This window comes from Xenopus tropicalis, chromosome 8 (assembly GCF_000004195.4).
Source record: "Xenopus tropicalis strain Nigerian chromosome 8, UCB_Xtro_10.0, whole genome shotgun sequence".
In the NCBI taxonomy this organism is placed as follows: domain Eukaryota; kingdom Metazoa; phylum Chordata; class Amphibia; order Anura; family Pipidae; genus Xenopus; species Xenopus tropicalis.
The window spans coordinates 16,277,434-16,299,346 of NC_030684.2; the positions used below are offsets into that span (position 1 = coordinate 16,277,434).

At 44.6% G+C, this 21,913-nt stretch overlaps 2 protein-coding genes across 7 annotated transcripts in view; one reads left to right on the forward strand and one right to left on the reverse strand.

The window, feature by feature from the left end:
* The window catches only part of LOC101734594 (coiled-coil domain-containing protein 77-like), a 597,836-nt gene extending 578,691 nt beyond the window's left edge, over positions 1-19,145 (reverse strand). For 4 of the 6 annotated variants that reach the window (XR_004219943.1, XR_004219945.1, XR_004219944.1 and 1 more), the window contains exons 1-3: positions 18,966-19,140; positions 17,685-17,748; positions 16,834-17,050 (exon numbers count right to left, since the gene is read on the reverse strand). Coding sequence is in view for 3 of the 6 variants with exons in the window: in XM_031892260.1 (XP_031748120.1) it covers positions 16,834-17,050; positions 17,685-17,722 (255 nt within the window). In the remaining 3 variants the exon portion in view is untranslated. Of the gene's footprint in view, positions 1-16,833; positions 17,051-17,684; positions 17,749-18,965 lie in introns of all 6 variants that reach the window. The other 2 variants (XM_031892259.1, XM_031892261.1) reach the window with 2 other exon arrangements.
* LOC101730989 (coiled-coil domain-containing protein 77) overlaps positions 1-21,913 on the forward strand; it is a 606,394-nt gene that overhangs the window by 456,839 nt on the left and 127,642 nt on the right. The gene's annotated exons all lie outside the window — the stretch shown is intronic.

Here is a 21,913-nt window from a genome sequence, read left to right on the forward strand (position 1 = left end):
TTTGAACTGGAATCTACTTGCTTTAAATCCAACAATAATACAAACTGGCACACAGAGTGCGTTTGGGTTGTTTTGTTGCCTGAGTGATTAAGGGGGAAGACACACGGAGCTTCTAGTAGCAGCTACTTGTCATGGCTACTAAAACAGACAATGCTGATCATTTACTGATAATTGTCTCTACGTGTGTTTAGCAGGGGAAATTCTCAGTACTGTCTATGGCAGGGGATTTTCTGGCATTTTGTAGCCGTGACAAGTAGCTGCTACAAGTAGCCCAGTGTGTCTTCACCCGAATAGCTTTGCAGGCAGATGACATTGTCCTAAACAAAAAATACATTTCTGCAAAGCCTGATCCCTATGCAGTGCGTACTGCTTGTGGGCTGAGCCCCACCCACGGAATTGCCATGTTTAATATAAGTCACTGACATAGGATTCACAATGAGCTGTTAGTCCTGTATCTGCTCCAGTCAGCAAGAGTTTTGTGATGGGAAGGAGTTTTAGGGCTCTGGCACACGGGGAGATTAGTCGCCTGCGACAAATCTCCCTGTTCGCGGGCGACTAATCTCCCCGAGTTGCCATCACCTGCCATCCCACCGGCGAAAATGTAAGTTGCCGGTGGGATGGCACACGCGGCGGCGCGATTTCAGCAAATCGCCAAAAAAGCCTCGAAAGGCAACTTCAGCGATTTCCCAAAATAGCGCCGCCGCATGTGCCATCCCACCGGCGACTTGCAGTGTCGCCCGTGGGATGGCAGGTGATGGCAACTCGGGGAGATTAGTCGGCCGCGAACAGGGAGATTTGTTGCGGGCGACTAATCTCCCCGTGTGCCAGAGCCCTTAGGCAAATGTCCCATGGAGAGATTAGTCGCTGTGATTTTTAAAAAGCGAGTACCTAAACCGACGAGAGATTTTACAAAGAAAGCACTGCCATTCAAATCTACTGGAATCGCTGAAAGTAAAACCCACTGAGCGGGAAGTCGCTGCGATTTCCCCATTGCACTGAATGTAATATCTAATTGTGGGCGGGGAATAGGACACCTGGATTTGTGGGAAATAGAAATCGCTCCATTGTTGAAACCTCTAGTAATCGCTTGTTAGGAAAAGGCAAGTGACTTGTTGCTGGAACTCTCTTATTAACCTTTTTAGTGCCACAGGACGTAGAATCTACGTCCTGGGTACTAAAGGACCTAAGTGCCACAGGACGTAGATTCTACGTCCTGGGGCACTTCCGGGTTTGGGAGCGGAGAAGCGGCTTTTCAAGCCGCTCCTTCGCTCCCCGCTCGTTCCCCAGCCTCCAGACACAAGTCAGAGGTGGGGAACGAGTGGCCCCTGGGGCGCGATCGCCCAGGGGCCCCATAACAAAAGGCAGGCACGTGAAATCCATTCCTGGATTTCACCATCGCCTTCTGCCTTTCTCTGCTCCCCCCCCTGCTGGCCCCCCTGCTTCCTGCTGCTGATACTCACTGCCGGACTCGTGCTGCGTGTGTCTCCCTGCTGATCCACGGATCTCCTACACAGGTAAGTGGCAAAAACACACATACACACACATAATACACTAATACACACTTATACTCACATTTACACACAAACACATACATTTTAGGGGAGTTGGGAGATTTCAAACATTCACAACACTTACACTTACTTGCATACATGCACACAAAACACATTTTACCTAATGTACACACACACTTACACACTTATGTAATTTTGTAATTTTTTTTTTTTTCTAATCGCATCGTTTTTATTCCTGCCTGAAAAAAATGTTTTATTGCCATTGCGGATAGTGTATTCGCTAACCGCACTGCGCAATATCTTTTGTGTATTATTTTGGTGTTTCTACTACATTTTCTGTGATTTTGGTGGATTTTGGGGTATTTTACTGCATGTTTAGGCCATTTTATAGCATTTTCAGTTATGCATAGTTCTTGTTCGCTTGATTTTCAGAAATGTCACAAAAACCGTTCTGTTTAGCATAGCTTTGTAGTTTGTAGTAGAAAGTTTTATTTACCCATTTTTGTTTTGTCAGAATGTGTACTTTCGGAAAATATATGGTTTTCTAGGGTCTCCTTACTGTTAGGTGGTCGTATGGCACATAATACACATACCGGGTGCAAAAACTGCATGAGCCGAAGCATCTTATGTGAAAATTCATATGCACTATTTTTACTTGGGTGCCCCTGTACCCCACATAGTTTGGTAAATCTATGCATATAGGGCATCAAACTGTTCAGTAGACCCCTGGCGTTCATATTTAGAATGTTTTATGTTGATACGGTACAAAATGTGGGGGTACATAATGGGGTAAAATGCAAGCTTTGTGACAATTTTCAGAAATGTCATAAAAACCGTTCTGTTTAGCATAGCTTTGTAGTTTGGTAGTTTGTAGTAGAAAGATGTATTTGCCCATTTTTGTTTTGTCAGAATGTGTACTTTCAGAAAATATATGGTTTTCTAGGGTTTCCTTACTGTTAGGGGGTCGTATGGCACATAATACACATACCGGGTGCAAAAACTGCATGAGCCGAAGCATCTTATGTGAAAATTCATATGCACTATTTTTACTTGGGTGCCCCTGTACCCCACATAGTTTGGTAAATCTATGCATATAGGGCATCAAACTGTTCAGTAGACCCCTGGCGTTCATATTTAGAATGTTTTATGTTGATACGGTACAAAATGTGGGGGTACATAATGGGGTAAAATGCAAGCTTTGTGACAATTTTCAGAAATGTCATAAAAACCGTTCTGTTTAGCATAGCTTTGTAGTTTGGTAGTTTGTAGTAGAAAGATGTATTTGCCCATTTTTGTTTTGTCAGAATGTGTACTTTCAGAAAATATATGGTTTTCTAGGGTTTCCTTACTGTTAGGGGGTCTTATGCCGCATAATGCACATGCCGGTAGCTTATATTGCAGTGTATACACTTTGTATGCACTAACTTCCTTTTGGGGTCTCTAAATGCCAGATACATCGGTGATCCTATGCACAATGGGCATCAAACTGTTCAGCGGACCCTTGGTTTTCATATTTAGGGTGTGTTTTCTTGGTACCTAATGTTATGTGGGAGATAAGGTGCTTGAAAGTGGAAGATTTGATGTGTTTTTCAGGTATTTCACCAAAACTAGCAATTTTGGGAAAGCACTGCGACTCTGTAGTTTGGAGTAGAAAGACATGGGTACCAATTTTGAATTCGCCCGAATGTGTACTTTCCAAAAATATATGGTTTTGGGGGGTCAATGTATTTTTTGGTGTTTTTACCCCACAGAAAATGCAGTAAACGTGTTGAATTTTCAGTAGCTAAAGAGATCTCCTGGGCAATTTGTATGCACTAACTTCCTTTTGGGGTCTCTAAATGCCAGATACATTGGTGATCCTATGCACAATGGGCATCAAACTGTTCAGCGGACCCTTGGCTTTCATATTTAGGGTGTGTTCTTTTGGTACCTAATGTTATGTGGGAGATAAGGTGCTTGAAAGTGGAAGATTTGATGTGTTTTTCAGGTATTTCACCAAAACTAGCAATTTTGGGAAAGCACTGCGACTCTGTAGTTTGGAGTAGAAAGACATGGGTACTAATTTTGAATTCGCCCGAATGTGTACTTTCCAAAAATATATGGTTTTGGGGGGTCAATGTATTTTTTTGTGTTTTTACCCCACAGAAAATGCAGTAAATGTGTTGAATTTTCAGTAGCTAAAGAGATCTCCTGGGCAATCTCTATGCACTGACGTCCTTATGGGGTCTCTAAATGCCAGATACAGTGCTGATTCTATGCACAATGGGCATCAAACTGTTCAGCGGACCCTTGGCTTTCATATTTCGGGTGTGTTTTCTTGGTACCTAATGTTATGTTGGAGATAAGGTGCTTGATAGTGGAAGATTTGATGTGTTTTTCAGGTATTTCACCAAAACTAGCAATTTTGGGAAAGCACTGCGACTCTGTAGTTTGGAGTAGAAAGACATGGGTACTAATTTTGAATTCGCCCGAATGTGTACTTTCCAAAAATATATGGTTTTGGGGGGTCAATGTATTTTTTTGTGTTTTTACCCCACAGAAAATGCAGTAAATGTGTTGAATTTTCAGTAGCTAAAGAGATCTCCTGGGCAATTTGTATGCACTAACTTCCTTATGGGGTCTCTAAATGCCAGATACATTGGTGATCCTATGCACAATGGGCATCAAACTGTTCAGCGGACCCTTGGCTTTCATATTTAGGGTGTGTTCTTTTGGTACCTAATGTTATGTGGGAGATAAGGTGCTTGAAAGTGGTAGATTTGATGTGATTTTTAGGTATTTCATCAAAACTGGCAATTTTGGGAAAGAATTGCGACTCAGTAGTTTGGAGTAGAAAGACATGGGTACCAATTTTGAATTCGTCCGAATGTGTACTTTCCAAAAATATATGATTTTGGGGGGTCAATGTATTTTTTTGTGTTTTTACCCCACAGAAAATGCAGTAAATGTGTTGAATTTTCAGTAGCTAAAGAGATCTCCTGGGCAATTTGTATGCACTAACTTCCTTTTGGGGTCTCTAAATGCCAGATACATCGGTGATCCTATGCACAATGGGCATCAAACTGTTCAGTGGACCCCTGGCTTTCATATTTAGGGTGTGTTTTCTTCGTACCTAATGTTATGTGGGAGATAAGGTGATTTTTTTAGAATTTTCATAATTTTTTATAGAAAATGCTAAATTCAGTAAAGCATTGCCGTTTGGTACTTAGGAGTTGGAAGACATAGTTACCCATTTCGGATTCGTCAGAATGTGTAGTTTTCAAAAATGTATGGTTTCCTGGGGTAAACCTAATATTCCAGGATTTTTGGCTTTGGAATGTAAAGTATGCTGTATTCTGCTGTAATGCTTTGAAAATTTAGTAATTTACTGCTGGGAGTTTTTGATCTATAGAAGTCAGAAATCTCAATTAAACTATACATATCAGGTATTGGCACGTTCGGGAGACATGAGGCTTTCCAAATCAGTTGAATTTTTGTCCATAAAATAAAATATGTTTCTGGTAGAAATCCTTATATCATGAAAAATAGCATTTTTTCTTTTTTTTTTTGTATTTCAAGCTCTAAATCTTGTTCCAGAAGTGGAAATACACAAAAACTCAGGTATATTTGGAAAGCTCAGGTTCTCCTGAAAAAAACAATATATAGTTTGCCTACCTAAACTTAACCCTGCCCCCAGTAAAAGCCCCTACATTGAGAGAGCACAGAATGTTTACAAAACGTCTGGCACTGGGGGGAACTGAAATGACGAATTCGGCTGGCACTTAAAGGGTTAAACATCGCAGAGACTAAGGGCTGTGGCACACGGGGAGATTAGTCGCCCGCGACAAATCTCCCTTGTTGCAGGCGACTAATCTCCCCGATATGACATCCCACTGGTGAAAATGTAAATCACCGGTGGGATGGCATTTTGGTGAGATTCGTCAACCGCGAACAGGGAAATTTGTTGCGGGCGACTAATCTCCCCATGTTCCAGAGCCCTAAAGGGTGAAGACACACGGAGCTACTTAAGGCCCCCATACATGGGCCGATCCGCTCGCTTTGGATTTCCGCAAATCGCCACGCCGCGTATGCCATCCCACCGGTGATTTACATTTTCACCAGTGGGATGTCATATCACCGGTGGGATGGCATACGCGGCGTGGCGATTTGCGGAAATCCAAAGCGAGCGGATCGGCCCATGTATGGGGGCCTTAAGTAGCTCCGTGTGTCTTCACCCTTTAGGGCTCTGGAACATGGGGAGATTAGTCGCCCGCAACAAATTTCCCTGTTCGCGGGCGACTAATCTCACCAAAATGCCATCCCACCGGTAAAAATGTAAATCGCCGCTGGGAATGCATACGTGGCGCCCCTGGATTTCCCTGAAATCGCGGAAGTTGCCTTGTCGCGGGCGACTAATCTCCCCGTGTGCCAGAGCCCTTATCTCCCCGTGGGACATTAGCCTTATCTTTCTTGGGACTGAGGGGCCGCAGCCTTGGAGCCAAACACAAAGGCAATTTGAGGAGGGAAGGCTTATTTATAGTCTTGCTTATCTCTCGAACTTAGGAAGAGTTCATGTTTATATACGTATGACTTTGTTTTGAACTAAAGGTGGGCCCCAATCCAATGCTGTAGTAAGAGGAGAGGGTGGTCTGAACCAAAAAATGTTTGTTCTAAAAGCAACTGCAGCTCCCACTGAGAAGTAAATCCCAAACAAAAGCTTCCTTTGTGCTTCAAGGTATGGCCAGTAGTGCCCCAGTCACAGCTCTATAGAACATATGAACTGAGCTAAATGCCAATGCATGGCAGACTAATCTCCCTGTCTGTCAGCCCTTAGGGTGAAGACACACTGAGCTACTAGTAGCAGCTACTTGTCACAGCTACTAAAATAGACAATGCCTTACTACACACAGTATTGCCAGTTACTGCTCCTACCCCTCATACCATCGTGCCTTACTACACACAGTATTGCCAGTTACTGCTCCTACCCCTCATACCATCTTGCCTTACTACACACAGTATTGCCAGTTACTGCTCCTACCCCTCATACCATCGTGCCTTACTACACACAGTATTGCCAGTTACTGCTCCTACCCCTCATACCATCTTGCCTTACTACACACAGTATTGCCAGTTACTGCTCCTACCCCTCATACCATCGTGCCTTACTACACACAGTATTGCCAGTTACTGCTCCTACCCCTCATACCATCTTGCCTTACTACACACAGTATTGCCAGTTACTGCTCCTACCCCTCATACCATCTTGCCTTACTACACACAGTATTGCCAGTTACTGCTCCTACCCCTCATACCATCTTGCCTTACTACACACAGTGTTGCCAGTTACTGCTCCTACCCCTCATACCATCTTGCCTTACTACACACAGTATTGCCAGTTACTGCTCCTACCCCTCATACCATCTTGCCTTACCCCTTACTACACACAGTATTGCCAGTTACTGCTCCTACCCCTCATACCATCTTGCCTTACTACACACAGTATTGCCAGTTACTGCTCCTACCCCTCATACATCGTGCCTTACTACACACAGTGTTGCCAGTTACATGCTCCTACCCCTCATACCATCTTGCCTTACTACACACAGTATTGCCAGTTACAGCTCCTACCCCTCATACCATCTTGCCTTACTACCACACAGTATTGCCAGTTACAGCTCCTACCCCTCATACCATCGTGCCTTACTACACACAGTATTGCCAGTTACTGCTCCTAACCCCTCATACCATCGTGCCTTACTACACACAGTATTGCCAGTTACTGCTCCTACCCTCATACCATCTTGCCTTACTACACACAGTATTGCCAGTTACTGCTCCTACCCCCTCATACCATCTTGCCTTACTACACACAGTATTGCCAGTTACTGCTCCAACCCCTCATACCATCGTGCCTTACTACACACAGTATTGCCAGTTACTGCTCCTACCCCTCATACCATCGTGCCTTACTACACACAGTATTGCCAGTTACTGCTCCTACCCCTCATACCATCTTGCCTTACTACACACAGTATTGCCAGTTACTGCTCCTACCCCTCATACCATCTTGCCTTACTACACACAGTATTGCCAGTTACTGCTCCTACCCCTCATACCATCGTGCCTTACTACACACAGTATTGCCAGTTACTGCTCCTACCCCTCATACCATCTTGCCTTACTACACACAGTATTGCCAGTTACTGCTCCTACCCCTCATACCATCTTGCCTTACTACACACAGTATTGCCAGTTACTGCTCCTACCCCTCATACCATCTTGCCTTACTACACACAGTATTGCCAGTTACTGCTCCTACCCCTCATACCATCGTGCCTTACTACACACAGTATTGCCAGTTACTGCTCCTACCCCTCATACCATCTTGCCTTACTACACACAGTATTGCCAGTTACTGCTCCTACCCCTCATACCATCGTGCCTTACTACACACAGTATTGCCAGTTACTGCTCCTACCCCTCATACCATCTTGCCTTACTACACACAGTATTGCCAGTTACTGCTCCTACCCCTCATACCATCGTGCCTTACTACACACAGTATTGCCAGTTACTGCTCCTACCCCTCATACCATCTTGCCTTACTACACACAGTATTGCCAGTTACTGCTCCTACCCCTCATACCATCGTGCCTTACTACACACAGTATTGCCAGTTACTGCTCCTACCCCTCATACCATCTTGCCTTACTACACACAGTATTGCCAGTTACTGCTCCTACCCCTCATACCATCTTGCCTTACTACACACAGTATTGCCAGTTACTGCTCCTACCCCTCATACCATCGTGCCTTACTACACACAGTATTGCCAGTTACTGCTCCTACCCCTCATACCATCGTGCCTTACTACACACAGTATTGCCAGTTACTGCTCCTACCCCTCATACCATCTTGCCTTACTACACACAGTATTGCCAGTTTACTGCTCCTACCCCTCATACCATCTTGCCTTACTACACACAGTTCCAGTACTCCCCCTACCTGCCTACACAGTATTGCCAGTTACTGCTCCTACCCCTCATACCATCTTGCCTTACTACACACAGTATTGCCAGTTACTGCTCCTACCCCTCATACCATCTTGCCTTACTACACACAGTATTGCCAGTTACTGCTCCTACCCCTCATACCATCTTGCCTTACTACACACAGTATTGCCAGTTACTGCTCCTACCCCTCATACCATCTTGCCTTACTACACACAGTATTGCCAGTTACTGCTCCTACCCCTCATACCATCTTGCCTTACTACACACAGTATTGCCAGTTACTGCTCCTACCCCTCATACCATCTTGCCTTACTACACACAGTATTGCCAGTTACTGCTCCTACCCCTCATACCATCGTGCCTTACTACACACAGTATTGCCAGTTACTGCTCCTACCCCTCATACCATCGTGCCTTACTACACACAGTATTGCCAGTTACTGCTCCTACCCCTCATACCATCTTGCCTTACTACACACAGTATTGCCAGTTACTGCTCCTACCCCTCATACCATCTTGCCTTACTACACACAGTATTGCCAGTTACTGCTCCTACCCCTCATACCATCTTGCCTTACTACACACAGTATTGCCAGTTACTGCTCCTACCCCTCATACCATCTTGCCTTACTACACACAGTATTGCCAGTTACTGCTCCTACCCCTCATACCATCTTGCCTTACTACACACAGTATTGCCAGTTACTGCTCCTACCCCTCATACCATCTTGCCTTACTACACACAGTATTGCCAGTTACTGCTCCTACCCCTCATACCATCTTGCCTTACTACACACAGTATTGCCAGTTACTGCTCCTACCCCTCATACCATCTTGCCTTACTACACACAGTATTGCCAGTTACTGCTCCTACCCCTCATACCATCTTGCCTTACTACACACAGTATTGCCAGTTACTGCTCCTACCCCTCATACCATCGTGCCTTACTACACACAGTATTGCCAGTTACTGCTCCTACCCCTCATACCATCTGCCTTACTACACACAGTATTGCCAGTTACTGCTCCTACCCCTCATACCATCGTGCCTTACTACACACAGTATTGCCAGTTACTGCTCCTACCCCTCATACCATCTTGCCTTACTACACACAGTATTGCCAGTTACTGCTCCTACCCCTCATACCATCTTGCCTTACTACACACAGTATTGCCAGTTACTGCTCCTACCCCTCATACCATCGTGCCTTACTACACACAGTATTGCCAGTTACTGCTCCTACCCCTCATACCATCTTGCCTTACTACACACAGTATTGCCAGTTACTGCTCCTACCCCTCATACCATCGTGCCTTACTACACACAGTATTGCCAGTTACTGCTCCTACCCCTCATACCATCTTGCCTTACTACACACAGTATTGCCAGTTACTGCTCCTACCCCTCATACCATCGTGCCTTACTACACACAGTATTGCCAGTTACTGCTCCTACCCCTCATACCATCGTGCTTACTACACACAGTATTGCCAGTTACTGCTCCTTACCCCTCATACCATCGTGCCTTACTACACACAGTATTGCCAGTTACAGCTCCTACCCCTCATACCATCTTGCCTTACTACACACAGTATTGCCAGTTACTGCTCCTACCCCTCATACCATCTTGCCTTACTACACACAGTATTGCCAGTTACTGCTCCTACCCCTCATACCATCGTGCCTTACTACACACAGTATTGCCAGTTACTGCTCCTACCCCTCATATCCTATACACAGTTGCCATTACTGCCTTACTACACACAGTATTGCCAGTTACTGCTCCTACCCCCTCATACCATCTTGCCTTACTACACACAGTATTGCCAATTACTGCTCCTACCCCTCATACCATCGTGCCTTACTACACACAGTATTGCCAGTTACTGCTCCTACCCCTCATACCATCGTGCCTTACTACACACAGTATTGCCAGTTACTGCTCCTACCCCTCATACCATCTTGCCTTACTACACACAGTATTGCCAGTTACTGCTCCTACCCCTCATACCATCTTGCCTTACTACACACAGTATTGCCAGTTACTGCTCCTACCCCTCATACCATCGTGCCTTACTACACACAGTATTGCCAGTTACTGCTCCTACCCCTCATACCATCTTGCCTTACTACACACAGTATTGCCAGTTACTGCTCCTACCCCTCATACCATCTTGCCTTACTACACACAGTATTGCCAGTTACTGCTCCTACCCCTCATACCATCTTGCCTTACTACACACAGTATTGCCAGTTACTGCTCCTACCCCTCATACCATCTTGCCTTACTACACACAGTATTGCCAGTTACTGCTCCTACCCCTCATACCATCGTGCCTTACTACACACAGTATTGCCAGTTACTGCTCCTACCCCTCATACCATCGTGCCTTACTACACACAGTATTGCCAGTTACTGCTCCTACCCCTCATACCATCTGCCTACTACACAGTATGCCAGTTACTTGCCCCTTTACCATTGCCTTACTACACACAGTATTGCCAGTTACTGCTCCTACCCCTCATACCATCGTGCCTTACTACACACAGTATTTGCCAGTTACTGCTCCTACCCCTCATACCATCGTGCCTTACTACACACAGTATTGCCAGTTACTGCTCCTACCCCTCATACCATCTGTGCCTTACTACACACAGTATTGCCAGTTACTGCTCCTACCCCTCATACCATCTTGCTTACTACACACAGTATTGCCAGTTACTGCTCCTACCCCTCATACCATCTTGCCTTACTACACACAGTATTGCCAGTTACTGCTCCTACCCCTCATACCATCGTGCCTTACTACACACAGTATTGCCAGTTACTGCTCCTACCCCTCATACCATCGTGCCTTACTACACACAGTATTGCCAGTTACTGCTCCTACCCCTCATACCATCTTGCCTTACTACACACAGTATTGCCAGTTACTGCTCCTACCCCTCATACCATCTTGCCTTACTACACACAGTATTGCCAGTTACTGCTCCTACCCCTCATACCATTGTGCCTTACTACACACAGTATTGCCAGTTACTGCTCCTACCCCTCATACCATCTTGCCTTACTACACACAGTATTGCCAGTTACTGCTCCTACCCCTCATACCATCGTGCCTTACTACACACAGTATTGCCAGTTACTGCTCCTACCCCTCATACCATCGTGCCTTACTACACACAGTATTGCAAGTTACTGCTCCTACCCCTCATACCATCTTGCCTTACTACACACAGCATTGCCAGTTACTGCTCCTACCCCTCATACCATCTTGCCTTACTACCCACAGTATTGCCAGTTACTGCTCCTACCCCTCATACCATCGTGCCTTACTACACACAGTATTGCCAGTTACTGCTCCTACCCCTCATACCATCTTGCCTTACTACACACAGTATTGCCAGTAACTGTTCCTACCCCTCACACCAACGTGCCTTACTACACACAGTATTTCAGTTACTGCTCCTACCCCTCATACCATCTTGCCTTACTACACACAGTATTGCCAGTTACTGCTCCTACCCCTCATACCATCTTGCCTTACTACACACAGTATTGCCAGTTACTGCTCCTACCCCTCATACCATCTTGCCTTACTACACACAGTATTGCCAGTTACTGCTCCTACCCCTCATACCATCTTGCCTTACTACACACAGTATTGCCAGTAACTGTTCCTACCCCTCACACCAACGTGCCTTACTACACACAGTATTTCAGTTACTGCTCCTACCCCTCATACCATCTTGCCTTACTACACACAGTATTGCCAGTTACTGCTCCTACCCCTCATACCATCTTGCCTTACTACACACAGTATTGCAGTTACTGCTCCTACCCCTCATACCATCTTGCCTTACTACACACAGTATTGCAGTTACTGCTCCTACCCCTCATACCATCTTGCCTTACTACACACAGTATTGCCAGTTCCCCCCCAGGGCCAAACGATCGAATTATAACAGGAGCAATGGGCGCAGTTGGTTCAGGGACCGCATCAACTTGCCGATGCAGTCCCCAATCCAACTAAATCTTTTAACCTGCCCGATCAATATCTGGCCAATTTCAGGCCAGATATCGGTCGGGCAGGCCCCTCGTTCCTGTCCCTACACGGGCCAATAAGCTGTGAGTAGAGAGAAGAGGGTGGTCTGAACAAAAAAACCTCTGTTCTAAAAGCAACTGCAGCTCCCACTGAGAAGTAAATCCCAAACAAAAGCTTCAAGGTATGGCCAGTAGTGCCCCAGTCACAGCTCTATAGAACATATGAACTGAGCTAAATGCCAATGCATGGCAAAGAACTCGGGAATTATCTCCTTACAGGTAACCCAATCCATTAAAGTGACAAACTGCCTGTGACACTGGAGGGCTCATTTAAAGGGAAAATATCCTACATGTTTAATGTTCATTCAGTTGGGCTTATGTGAAAAAGGTGCATTAAAACATCTAAACTGCCATACCTGATTCCACAGACTGAAAGGAAACCATGATATTCTGTTTCTGCTCACAGGGACTTTACCCCCCCCCTTAGGCTCACAACATCAGAGGATAGACTTACATTTGTAACTACCTATACTCCCGATAAAAGACCTTTGATAGATGCGGTTTTCTACCACTGGACTGTACTCGAAAAAGATAGGACTTTACCACCCATTTTTCGATACCCTCCACGAGTGGCTTATAAACGGGGGAGAAATCTTAGAGACTTGCTGGTGAAGACCGATCCAGTCCACTGCTACCAATCCTCCAAACCGGACACTTGGCTCCCTACTACGAGATTGGGCTGCTATAGATGCCCTAACTGCACCACATGCAATTCCCTCATCACTGGACCTTCTTTCCATCACCCACATACTGGCAAGGCTATACAGATCACACATCGGTTGACCTGCACCTCAAAATTTATCATCTACATTATTAAATGCCCATGTGGTTTGGTTTACGTGGGCAAGACTGTGACCTCATTTAGGGACAGGATGGCCAACCATCGATCAGCCATACGCACTGCATTGACCTCAGGGGAAGCATGCACCCCAGTGGCTGCACATTTTTTACTTCAAAAACATACCCTGACGAGCCTAAGGTGTATGGTCATTGACCATATCCCCCCACCAATTCGTGGGGGCAATCGAGACAGACTGTTACTACAAAGAGAACTTCGGTGGATACACAGACTGAATACCATCAGTCCACATGGCCTTAATGAACTAGTCTCTTACTCTGCATTTTATCTCTGAGTGAGTTATACATAGAGACTCTTGTACCATAAGTCCTGGTTTTCCATCATGTCTGTTTAATTATTGCATTGGTTGTTGTGCATTTTGGGGAATGGTCTACTAATTCCTTGCATTACTACTTTTCTGTACAATGTGCTCTGCTGTGTTCCAAGTCACCCCTCTGTATAGATCTGTATGTGGGCGTCTGTTTCAATGTAGATTTGCTACAGTGGTTAACAATGTCCTACATATCTATTGACACTGTGCTGAAATGATTACTTGTTGCAACATTTGGCCCGTACGCTAGTATGTCTTTCTGTATTTCTCTGTTCTTTGTTTCCAACCTTGCTGACACTCGCAACGCAGTAGTCAACCTCCCTATGCACCTTGCTACAATGTATTCAGGATGCAACGGTCGGATTTGGGCTAGAAATATGAGCCCCTCATTAAGTATGTGCAGTATGAGCCTCCCACAGATTATGTGGACTAATTTTCCTCTTATTGCCTACAACGTACTTCTGCACTAAATATGTTCTCTACTTCCTTCCTTTTTCCAGCGATGCACATCGAGCCGGGTTCTGTGGCTATTAACCACGGATATGGCTGGTGTCATGCTCTCCCACTTATGCTCCTGGGCAGCACATTCAAATTACCAATGAGAGACTTTGTTTCGTATCCTGCGGCCTGAAACCATAGGTACGATAACGGTCCCCTGCCTTATTAGTAACTGACGTATGAGTGGCACCGATCGGGGTCCCGCGGCCATTTACCACGGGCTCAGTAGGTGCCTACTATACAGACTCAACAAACTAGCGGACAGTACCGTGGGCCCATTAAGCCCTCGTACGGGTCCTCTTGATGTTTGCCTGAACTTCACTACTCTGTATTGTACCCAGTGCCCAGCAACTTTTTTCTACCTGTAGCGCTGATGCGCGAAAATTCCTCACCGGCATTTTACTGCTCTCCGTGAGGGTGTTCTATCCTTTTGCATTCCGACCTAGATGGGTAATACCCTGCCTTAGTATTACTGTTACTATACAATATGATACGTAGTATTTTCCTGCTAACACTAATCAGGGAGTTATAGTTCTGCGCAACTGTGAGTGTCTTTTAACGCTTATTTTTAACTTTGCTTTATTTTGTTTCCTCTCTTATGTGTTTCCTCTATCATTGCACCTGCTTCTATCTCACTGTGGGCCCGTTTTTTATAGTTTTTTATATAGTTTTTGTAATTACTTTTCTTAGTCTCACGCTGTGATTCTTACATGTTAGGGGGTGGTAACATTTTTTGGGCTATGACGTCACTGGGCTTTTTTGGCGCCACATTTGGTTTATCAAGGGGTTTTGATTTTGTGTTTGGCACTTTGACAAAGGCTGTGGTAGCAGCCGAAACGTTAGTTTTTTGCTACAATAAATTTTCTCTTATTTGCACACTAAGACCTGTGAGTGCGGCTCATTACTTGTGTATATATATATATTATATATATATATATATATATATATACAAACTACATGACTTTTTTCAATAACACTTATTTCTTCTTCCACCCAAAACTGTCCGTTGCCTTCCACTGACTTTTAAGGCAGTGACACACGGGGAGATTTTTAATCTTCGTTGTCACAGGCGACTAATCTCCCCGCAATGCCATCCCACTGGCTAGAATGGCATACGGGGTGCAGCGATATGTCAAAGTCGCCAATGTTGCCTTGAGAGGAAACTTTAGGAGACTTCAGCAAATTGCGGCGCTGCGTATGCCATCCCACCGGCTCTTTACATTCTAGCCAGTGGGATAGCATAGCGGGGAGATTAGTCGCCTACGACAACGGAGATTAATCGAGGCAAAACTATATATGTATACATATATATTTATTACGTATGTATGTATGTATTGTATACAGAGTATTAGTCCGCTGGCTTGACCAGTAATAAGGGGGAAGACACACTGAGCTACTAGTAGCAGCTACTAGTCACGGCTACTAAAATAGACAATGCAGATTTTTTTTTTTTGATAATTGTCTCTACGTGTGCTTTAGCAGAGGCAATTCAGCCAGTGGACTAAAGGTGGCCATACACGAGCAGATCCGCTCGCTTGGCGATGTCGCCAAGCGAGCGGATCTTCCCCCGATATCCCCACCTACGGGTGGGCGATATCGGGGGACCATTTAGGTAAAAAAAATAATAATACGATCGTTTGGCCCTGGGCCAGACGATCGGATTATGTGGGCGGCAATGGGGCTGTCGGATCGGGGACCGCATCAACGAGCCGATGCGGTCCCCGATCCGACCAGATTTTCTAACCTGGCCGATCGAGATCTGGCCAATTTCAGGCCAGATATCGGTCGGCCAGGCCGCTCTGCTCTCCCCATACACGGGCCGATTAGCTGCCGAATCGGTCCAAGGGACCGATATCGGCAGCTATAGTCGGCCCGTGTATGGCCACCTTTATACTCTGTATTCTATATATACATAGTAGAGAGGAGCAAACCCTACACCAGTTCAAATGCCCTGGGTGCAGGTTAAATGTAAAAATGTATAGAAGGAGTATCACACACACAGGGCTTAGTGGCAATAAGTGTTATTGAAAAAAGTCATGTATGTGTATGTGTGTGTGTGTGTGTGTGGTGTGTGTGTATGTGTATATGTATATGTATATATATATATATATATATATATATATATATATATACATACACACATACACACTATATAGACAAAGTCTATCAAGGGGATTCAGGAAGAGCAGTTAGCGGAGCTAGGGTGATGCGTGGCATATGGCAAAGAGAAACTGGAGAACCACACAAACCATTTGCAGGCAAACATACAATGCTGCCTTGCAGAACTGAGCTCCTAGGTTCAATTCCAGCCAGGGCACTATATGCTTGCGTGGGTATCCTCTAGGAACCCCAGGTTCCTCCCACACTGCAAAACCATACAGGGTTCTGTAAACTCCTGGTAAAAGTGACCACAGTGAATGTGAATTGTAAGCTCCACCGGGACTGATGAAACAATGTACTTAGTGATCTCTGTACAGTGTAGTCGAATACACCAGCGCTATATAAAGGATAATAATAGTTATCAGCAGTATTGCTCTTAGCAAGGGCGCATACTGACCTGCTCCTCAAAGGTAGCTTTGTATTGCTCCAGTTGCTTTACCAGATCCTCGTGTTCCTCATCAAACTCAGCGATCTTCTTGCGGTAATACTCTAACAGCTCTCTGGACGGCCGCAGGAAAGCCAGGCGCTCGTTGATTGGAGGCAGCGGAGTGGAGTCCCCTCGGTTCTTCTGGGTGTGGCTGGAGCTCATGGTGGTATCTTGAAGGGAAGGAGACCTGTAAATAACAAAACCATATAGATAAAATCATACAAGCAGCTCCAACTTTAGGATCAAAATTTTGCATTGAGAGCAGCCTATTAAAGGGATGGAATCTGTTACCCAGAATGCTCGGGACCTGGGGTTTTCCAGATTAGGGGTCTTTCTGTAACTTGGTTCTCTATACTACAAATCTATTAAAAAATAATTTAAACATTACATAAACCTAAAAGGATTGTTTATATAGGATTTATTATATCTTAGTAAGAACCAATTACAAGTTACTGTTTATTACTACAGAGTGTTTTTGGAAAATGGTTATTTATTTATTTATAAAGGGTCTATGCGAGACGGCCTTCCTATAATTCGGAGCTTTCTGGATAACAAATTTCTGGATAATTGATCCTATACCCGTACAAACGATCCAGGGTACTAATTTCTCTGTCAAAAATATGTTACCCATGACATATATATATATATATTACATTCCCAATGATTATGAGTGCGCAAAATCATTGGGAATGGATATTGGATAAAACTAAGTGCAGCACCCGTTTGTGAATTGTGAATGTGGACTGTTTATGGGAGTGCGGACCTTACAGTGTTATATATATATATTTGTTTCTTCTGAAATAAATTGGATTTTGACTTACCTTCCTTCATGCATGCCACGGTGGGGTGAAAAGTCCATATTTTCCAGCCTTTTTCAATTCACAGCTACAGAAAAAAGTGAAGACACACAGAGATTCATTGATAGGAACAAGATAAAGGTGGTAAGTGAATTGCTATAAACGTACAGATGGTTGGCCAGCATGGTCAAAATTGGCCTAACATTCCCTAACCAAACATACTGTAGACTGGTATGGGCAGCTATAGGGTTAAAGCTGGACAATAGGTGGGTAGCCTAACTCTCTTGCTGGGAAATCAGTGAATACAAAGGGTATTTTCTGTATAACCCCCCGGGGGCCAGTGCTGAGGGCAGCAGCTTCAGGGGGTGTCTATATAGGATTTTTAATTTGCCATGGATACATATAAGGGACCTATTCATGGCTTATGGGATGCTCAAGGAGAACTAAAGCTTAACTAAAGCAATAGGCTAGCAATGTTTAGGGTTATGTTTTGGGCTTCTGTACCGGCCCAAGGCAACCACAGCCCTTTAGCAGGTATGATCTGTGCCTTCAAAGATGCCCCAGCTGCCCCCCATTTTCTTTTCTGCCGATTCCCTGCACTTGCTCTGTGCCGCTCTCAGTTACGGAGCTTAGGGACCAACGGACAATATACTGTATATATAGAATATAAATGCAACAGTATAAAGCTGATTAGTAATTCATTCGGATTCACATAACATTGCAGTTCTGAAACCAGTGCAATTAGAAACAGAATGTAATAATCAGACCTGTAGCATCAGTTTATAGGACAGGCCAGCCTCATTTTCTGCTTGATAATTTGTAATGGCCTCTCAACAGCTGCTACTATTGCTCTGTGAGGCTACAGTTTATTTGTTATTTATACTTTATATTACGTATCTTTCCATTCAGCCCCTCTCCTATTCATATATCAGTCTTTCATTCAAACCACACCCTGGTTGCTAAGGTAATTTGGATCCTAGCAACCAAGTAACTTCTGAAACTCCAAGCTGGAAAGCTGCTGAACAGAAACTTAAATAATTAATAAAATTGAAGACCAATTGAAAATTGTTTCAGAATATTACTCTCTATATCAGGGGTCCCCAACCTTTAAATCCATGAGCCACATAAAGTGGGGAACAAAAAAGCACAATAAAAGCTCTGGGGGTGCCAAATAAGAGCTACGATTGGTTAGGGGGTCAAGTGCGGGGTATGGCATATTATTTAGCATACAGACCTATCCAATGGCGCTATAGCTGTGCATAAATGTATATAACCCCTGCCCCCCAGATGTCACACTGTACGTACCTGTACCCCACCTTACGAGCTCTGTTACAAGGTACTACGCGGGTCCCCTACCGCCAGATGCCTTCCTCTCAACTGCACCATCCAAACAACCCGCCTCCGCAAGCTTAACCAATCACGCACCCAGGTCAATACAGAACCATTGAAGCATCCAATCAGCTAGGGCAATACTTGAGTCAGCCGGCCTCCCGCCAGGTGTCTTCTGGGAATTGTAGTTTTTTTCTATTACAGCTTGACGGCGCTACCCACATGTGTTTAAACTACAATTCTCTCAGTTGCGTTAGATTCAAAAACGCATTGTGTCATAATGACTTTACCTTCACCGCAATATATGTATTATAATTGTTTATTATCATTATTGATGTTAAGATTTACCAGACTTTCCCTCTACATACAGTCTGTAAATGGCTACTCTGGCAATGACTGGTCTCAGGAATTGATATTTTTGATTTCTGGGTCAGCCTAACAGGATCCGAATCACTAAAAAAATGAGCAACCAATCAGGTTTCCTTCATCTTCCTTTTTATCTAATCATTAAAGCTAATGTTTGAATGGTGGCAATAACTTTACTGTTGAATTTGTTTTTATTTAATTTTTTTGCACCAAGTGATTTGCACCTTTCCCATCATGGATGTATATCTTGGCCAAAAGATGGCCGGGGGGTTGACAGACGGCTGGGCCAGCGTTAGTCCAAGTCTCGCGCGGAGAGTCGGCAGGCAAGATTAAAAAAGACCAACGGGCCAGAATTAAAAAGACCAACGGGACGGATGTGGCCCGCGGGCCGCAGTTTGCCCACCCCTGATTTAGCCACTGGTTCTGTTCCTTATACAGGGGCACTTCTGCCATGGGATTAAGGTGAAAACATTGGGTGCTCCAAACTAGCAATTTGACTCCCACTGCACCTCTAAAATTGTATGGCTGGGGTGCCATTGGCCTATATTACACTAATGTAAAATGCAGATCCGCACCCCATACCTTATATAAGACACAAGGTCAGAGGTGCAGGTGTTCTGCCTGTACAGCCAGATACATGTTACATTTGTTAGTATGTAAACCAAAGGCAGATTTGTATAGCCAGGGCCAGATTTCTTATAATGTGCCCCTAGGTATACTGGGAAAGGTGCTTCCATAGTCTTTATTTGAATTTTAAATGAAAACAAATTAAAACTCATTAAACAATTGTCCAATCCATCGCTGCCATAAAACCATCCAGAAAATATATATTTCTCTAATTCCAGGTCCTCAGTGATCCAGTCCTAATACTACTGCCCACTGAGACCAGGGAGGGGATCAGGGAATACACACAGGAGAAGCGGAGTAAAACTGGAAAGGATCATTCATTTATCTCTGAAAGAATCGCACATGTTCAGGAAATAGCAGCGGTGTACAAACTATCAGAAAGGAGCCCCAACTTTTCTTACTCGTGAGCCACAGTCACATGTAAGAGACATGCACATGCACCCAATACACCTGCAAGTCAGTTAGGCTAGGTGTGGGGGGCAATAGGGTACATGGCAGGGGCCACACGTACAAGGCAATGCTCTGGGTACACAATAAGCTATGTATGTAACTGCCCATCTAAGGGCAAACAAAGCCCATAAAAAGCTCACTCCGTCAAAAGGGTACTATTCCCCTTTAACAGCAGCGCCTGTCATGTGATGTCACTGGGATGAGAGCTGCTCTCCCACTAGGAAAGGTTCAAGTATCAAATTTCAAGCTTCTTGTCATAATCAAATAACAAAGATGCATCATTACTGTAATGAAAGTGACAGTTGGTACAGTCCATGGTTGCCATGGTAGTGAGAGGTAAGCGTGCATCACCTTGCTCCACTATTTACACAGTGGAGCAAATAAATTGTGATGTCAATGTGATGTCAATGTGATGTCAATGTGATGGGAGCTGCCTTCACTCTAGGAAAGTGACAGTTGGTACAGTCCGTTGGTTGCCATTGCAGTGAGAGGTAAGCGTGCATCTCCTCTGATAGATTTTTTGCCTAAAAACCCTTATTTTAGCCTAAAAAGAGGGGCAATAGTTGGTGACTCCCCCCCCCAGACTAGGGGATGTTGCTCCTGTCAACGATTTTAGTGAATTTGGAGATTTGTCCCCTAAAATGGGCTTTGCAGGCGCCTTTACTCCCAGCGCTGGTTGGGAGACACAGACCCAGGGTTGGGCAGTACTGACAGGCTGCTAAGAGTTTTGCCCTCTGCCCCCGGGTATCTGCCCTGCCCTTATGTACCAGCCTTTAATGTGTAACTGAATGTAAGGCAATAAATACCAATACGTTTCCTATTACAGAATACTGAGTGTCAGTAAGCGTGAGATTTGGGGGGAACACTTTGAATGGGGCCCCTGACCCAATGTTGCACCTTAAAGGGTAAATGCATTATCCGTTGAAGCTGACTTGCCCTTTTTATTCCCGTCTCTATACAGATTGCTGCAGTGAGCGACTCTGCGACGGTGCTTATCCAGTTTTTTTGGATAATTTTTTTTTTCTGGCTTCTCCTCAATTCAATTTTCCACCTTGTGAACGAGCCTAGAGGAGAGCCAGAACCTATTGAGGGGGCCCTTAGGGTTCCCCGGCCCTGGGCCGGCCGGCCAGCCCCCCCCGTTCCATCTGTTTTTTCTCTGGAGCTTCATATGAGAGGTAATGTAGCAAATCCAGTTTATGATTTCTCCTACAGCAAGTCTCCCCCGCATCAAAAATTAACTGTACATAGAACACAGTACAGGTATAGGACCTGTTATCCAGAATGCTCAGGACATGGGGGTAGTCCGGATAAGGGATCCTTCTGTAATTTGGATCTCCATACCATAAGTCTGCTAAAAATCATTTTAAATTGAATAAACCCAATAGGGCTGTTCTGCCCCAATAAGGGTAATTATATCTTAGTTGGGACCAAGTAAAGGTACTGTTTTATTTTACAGGAAAAGGGAATAATCCTCTCTCTTT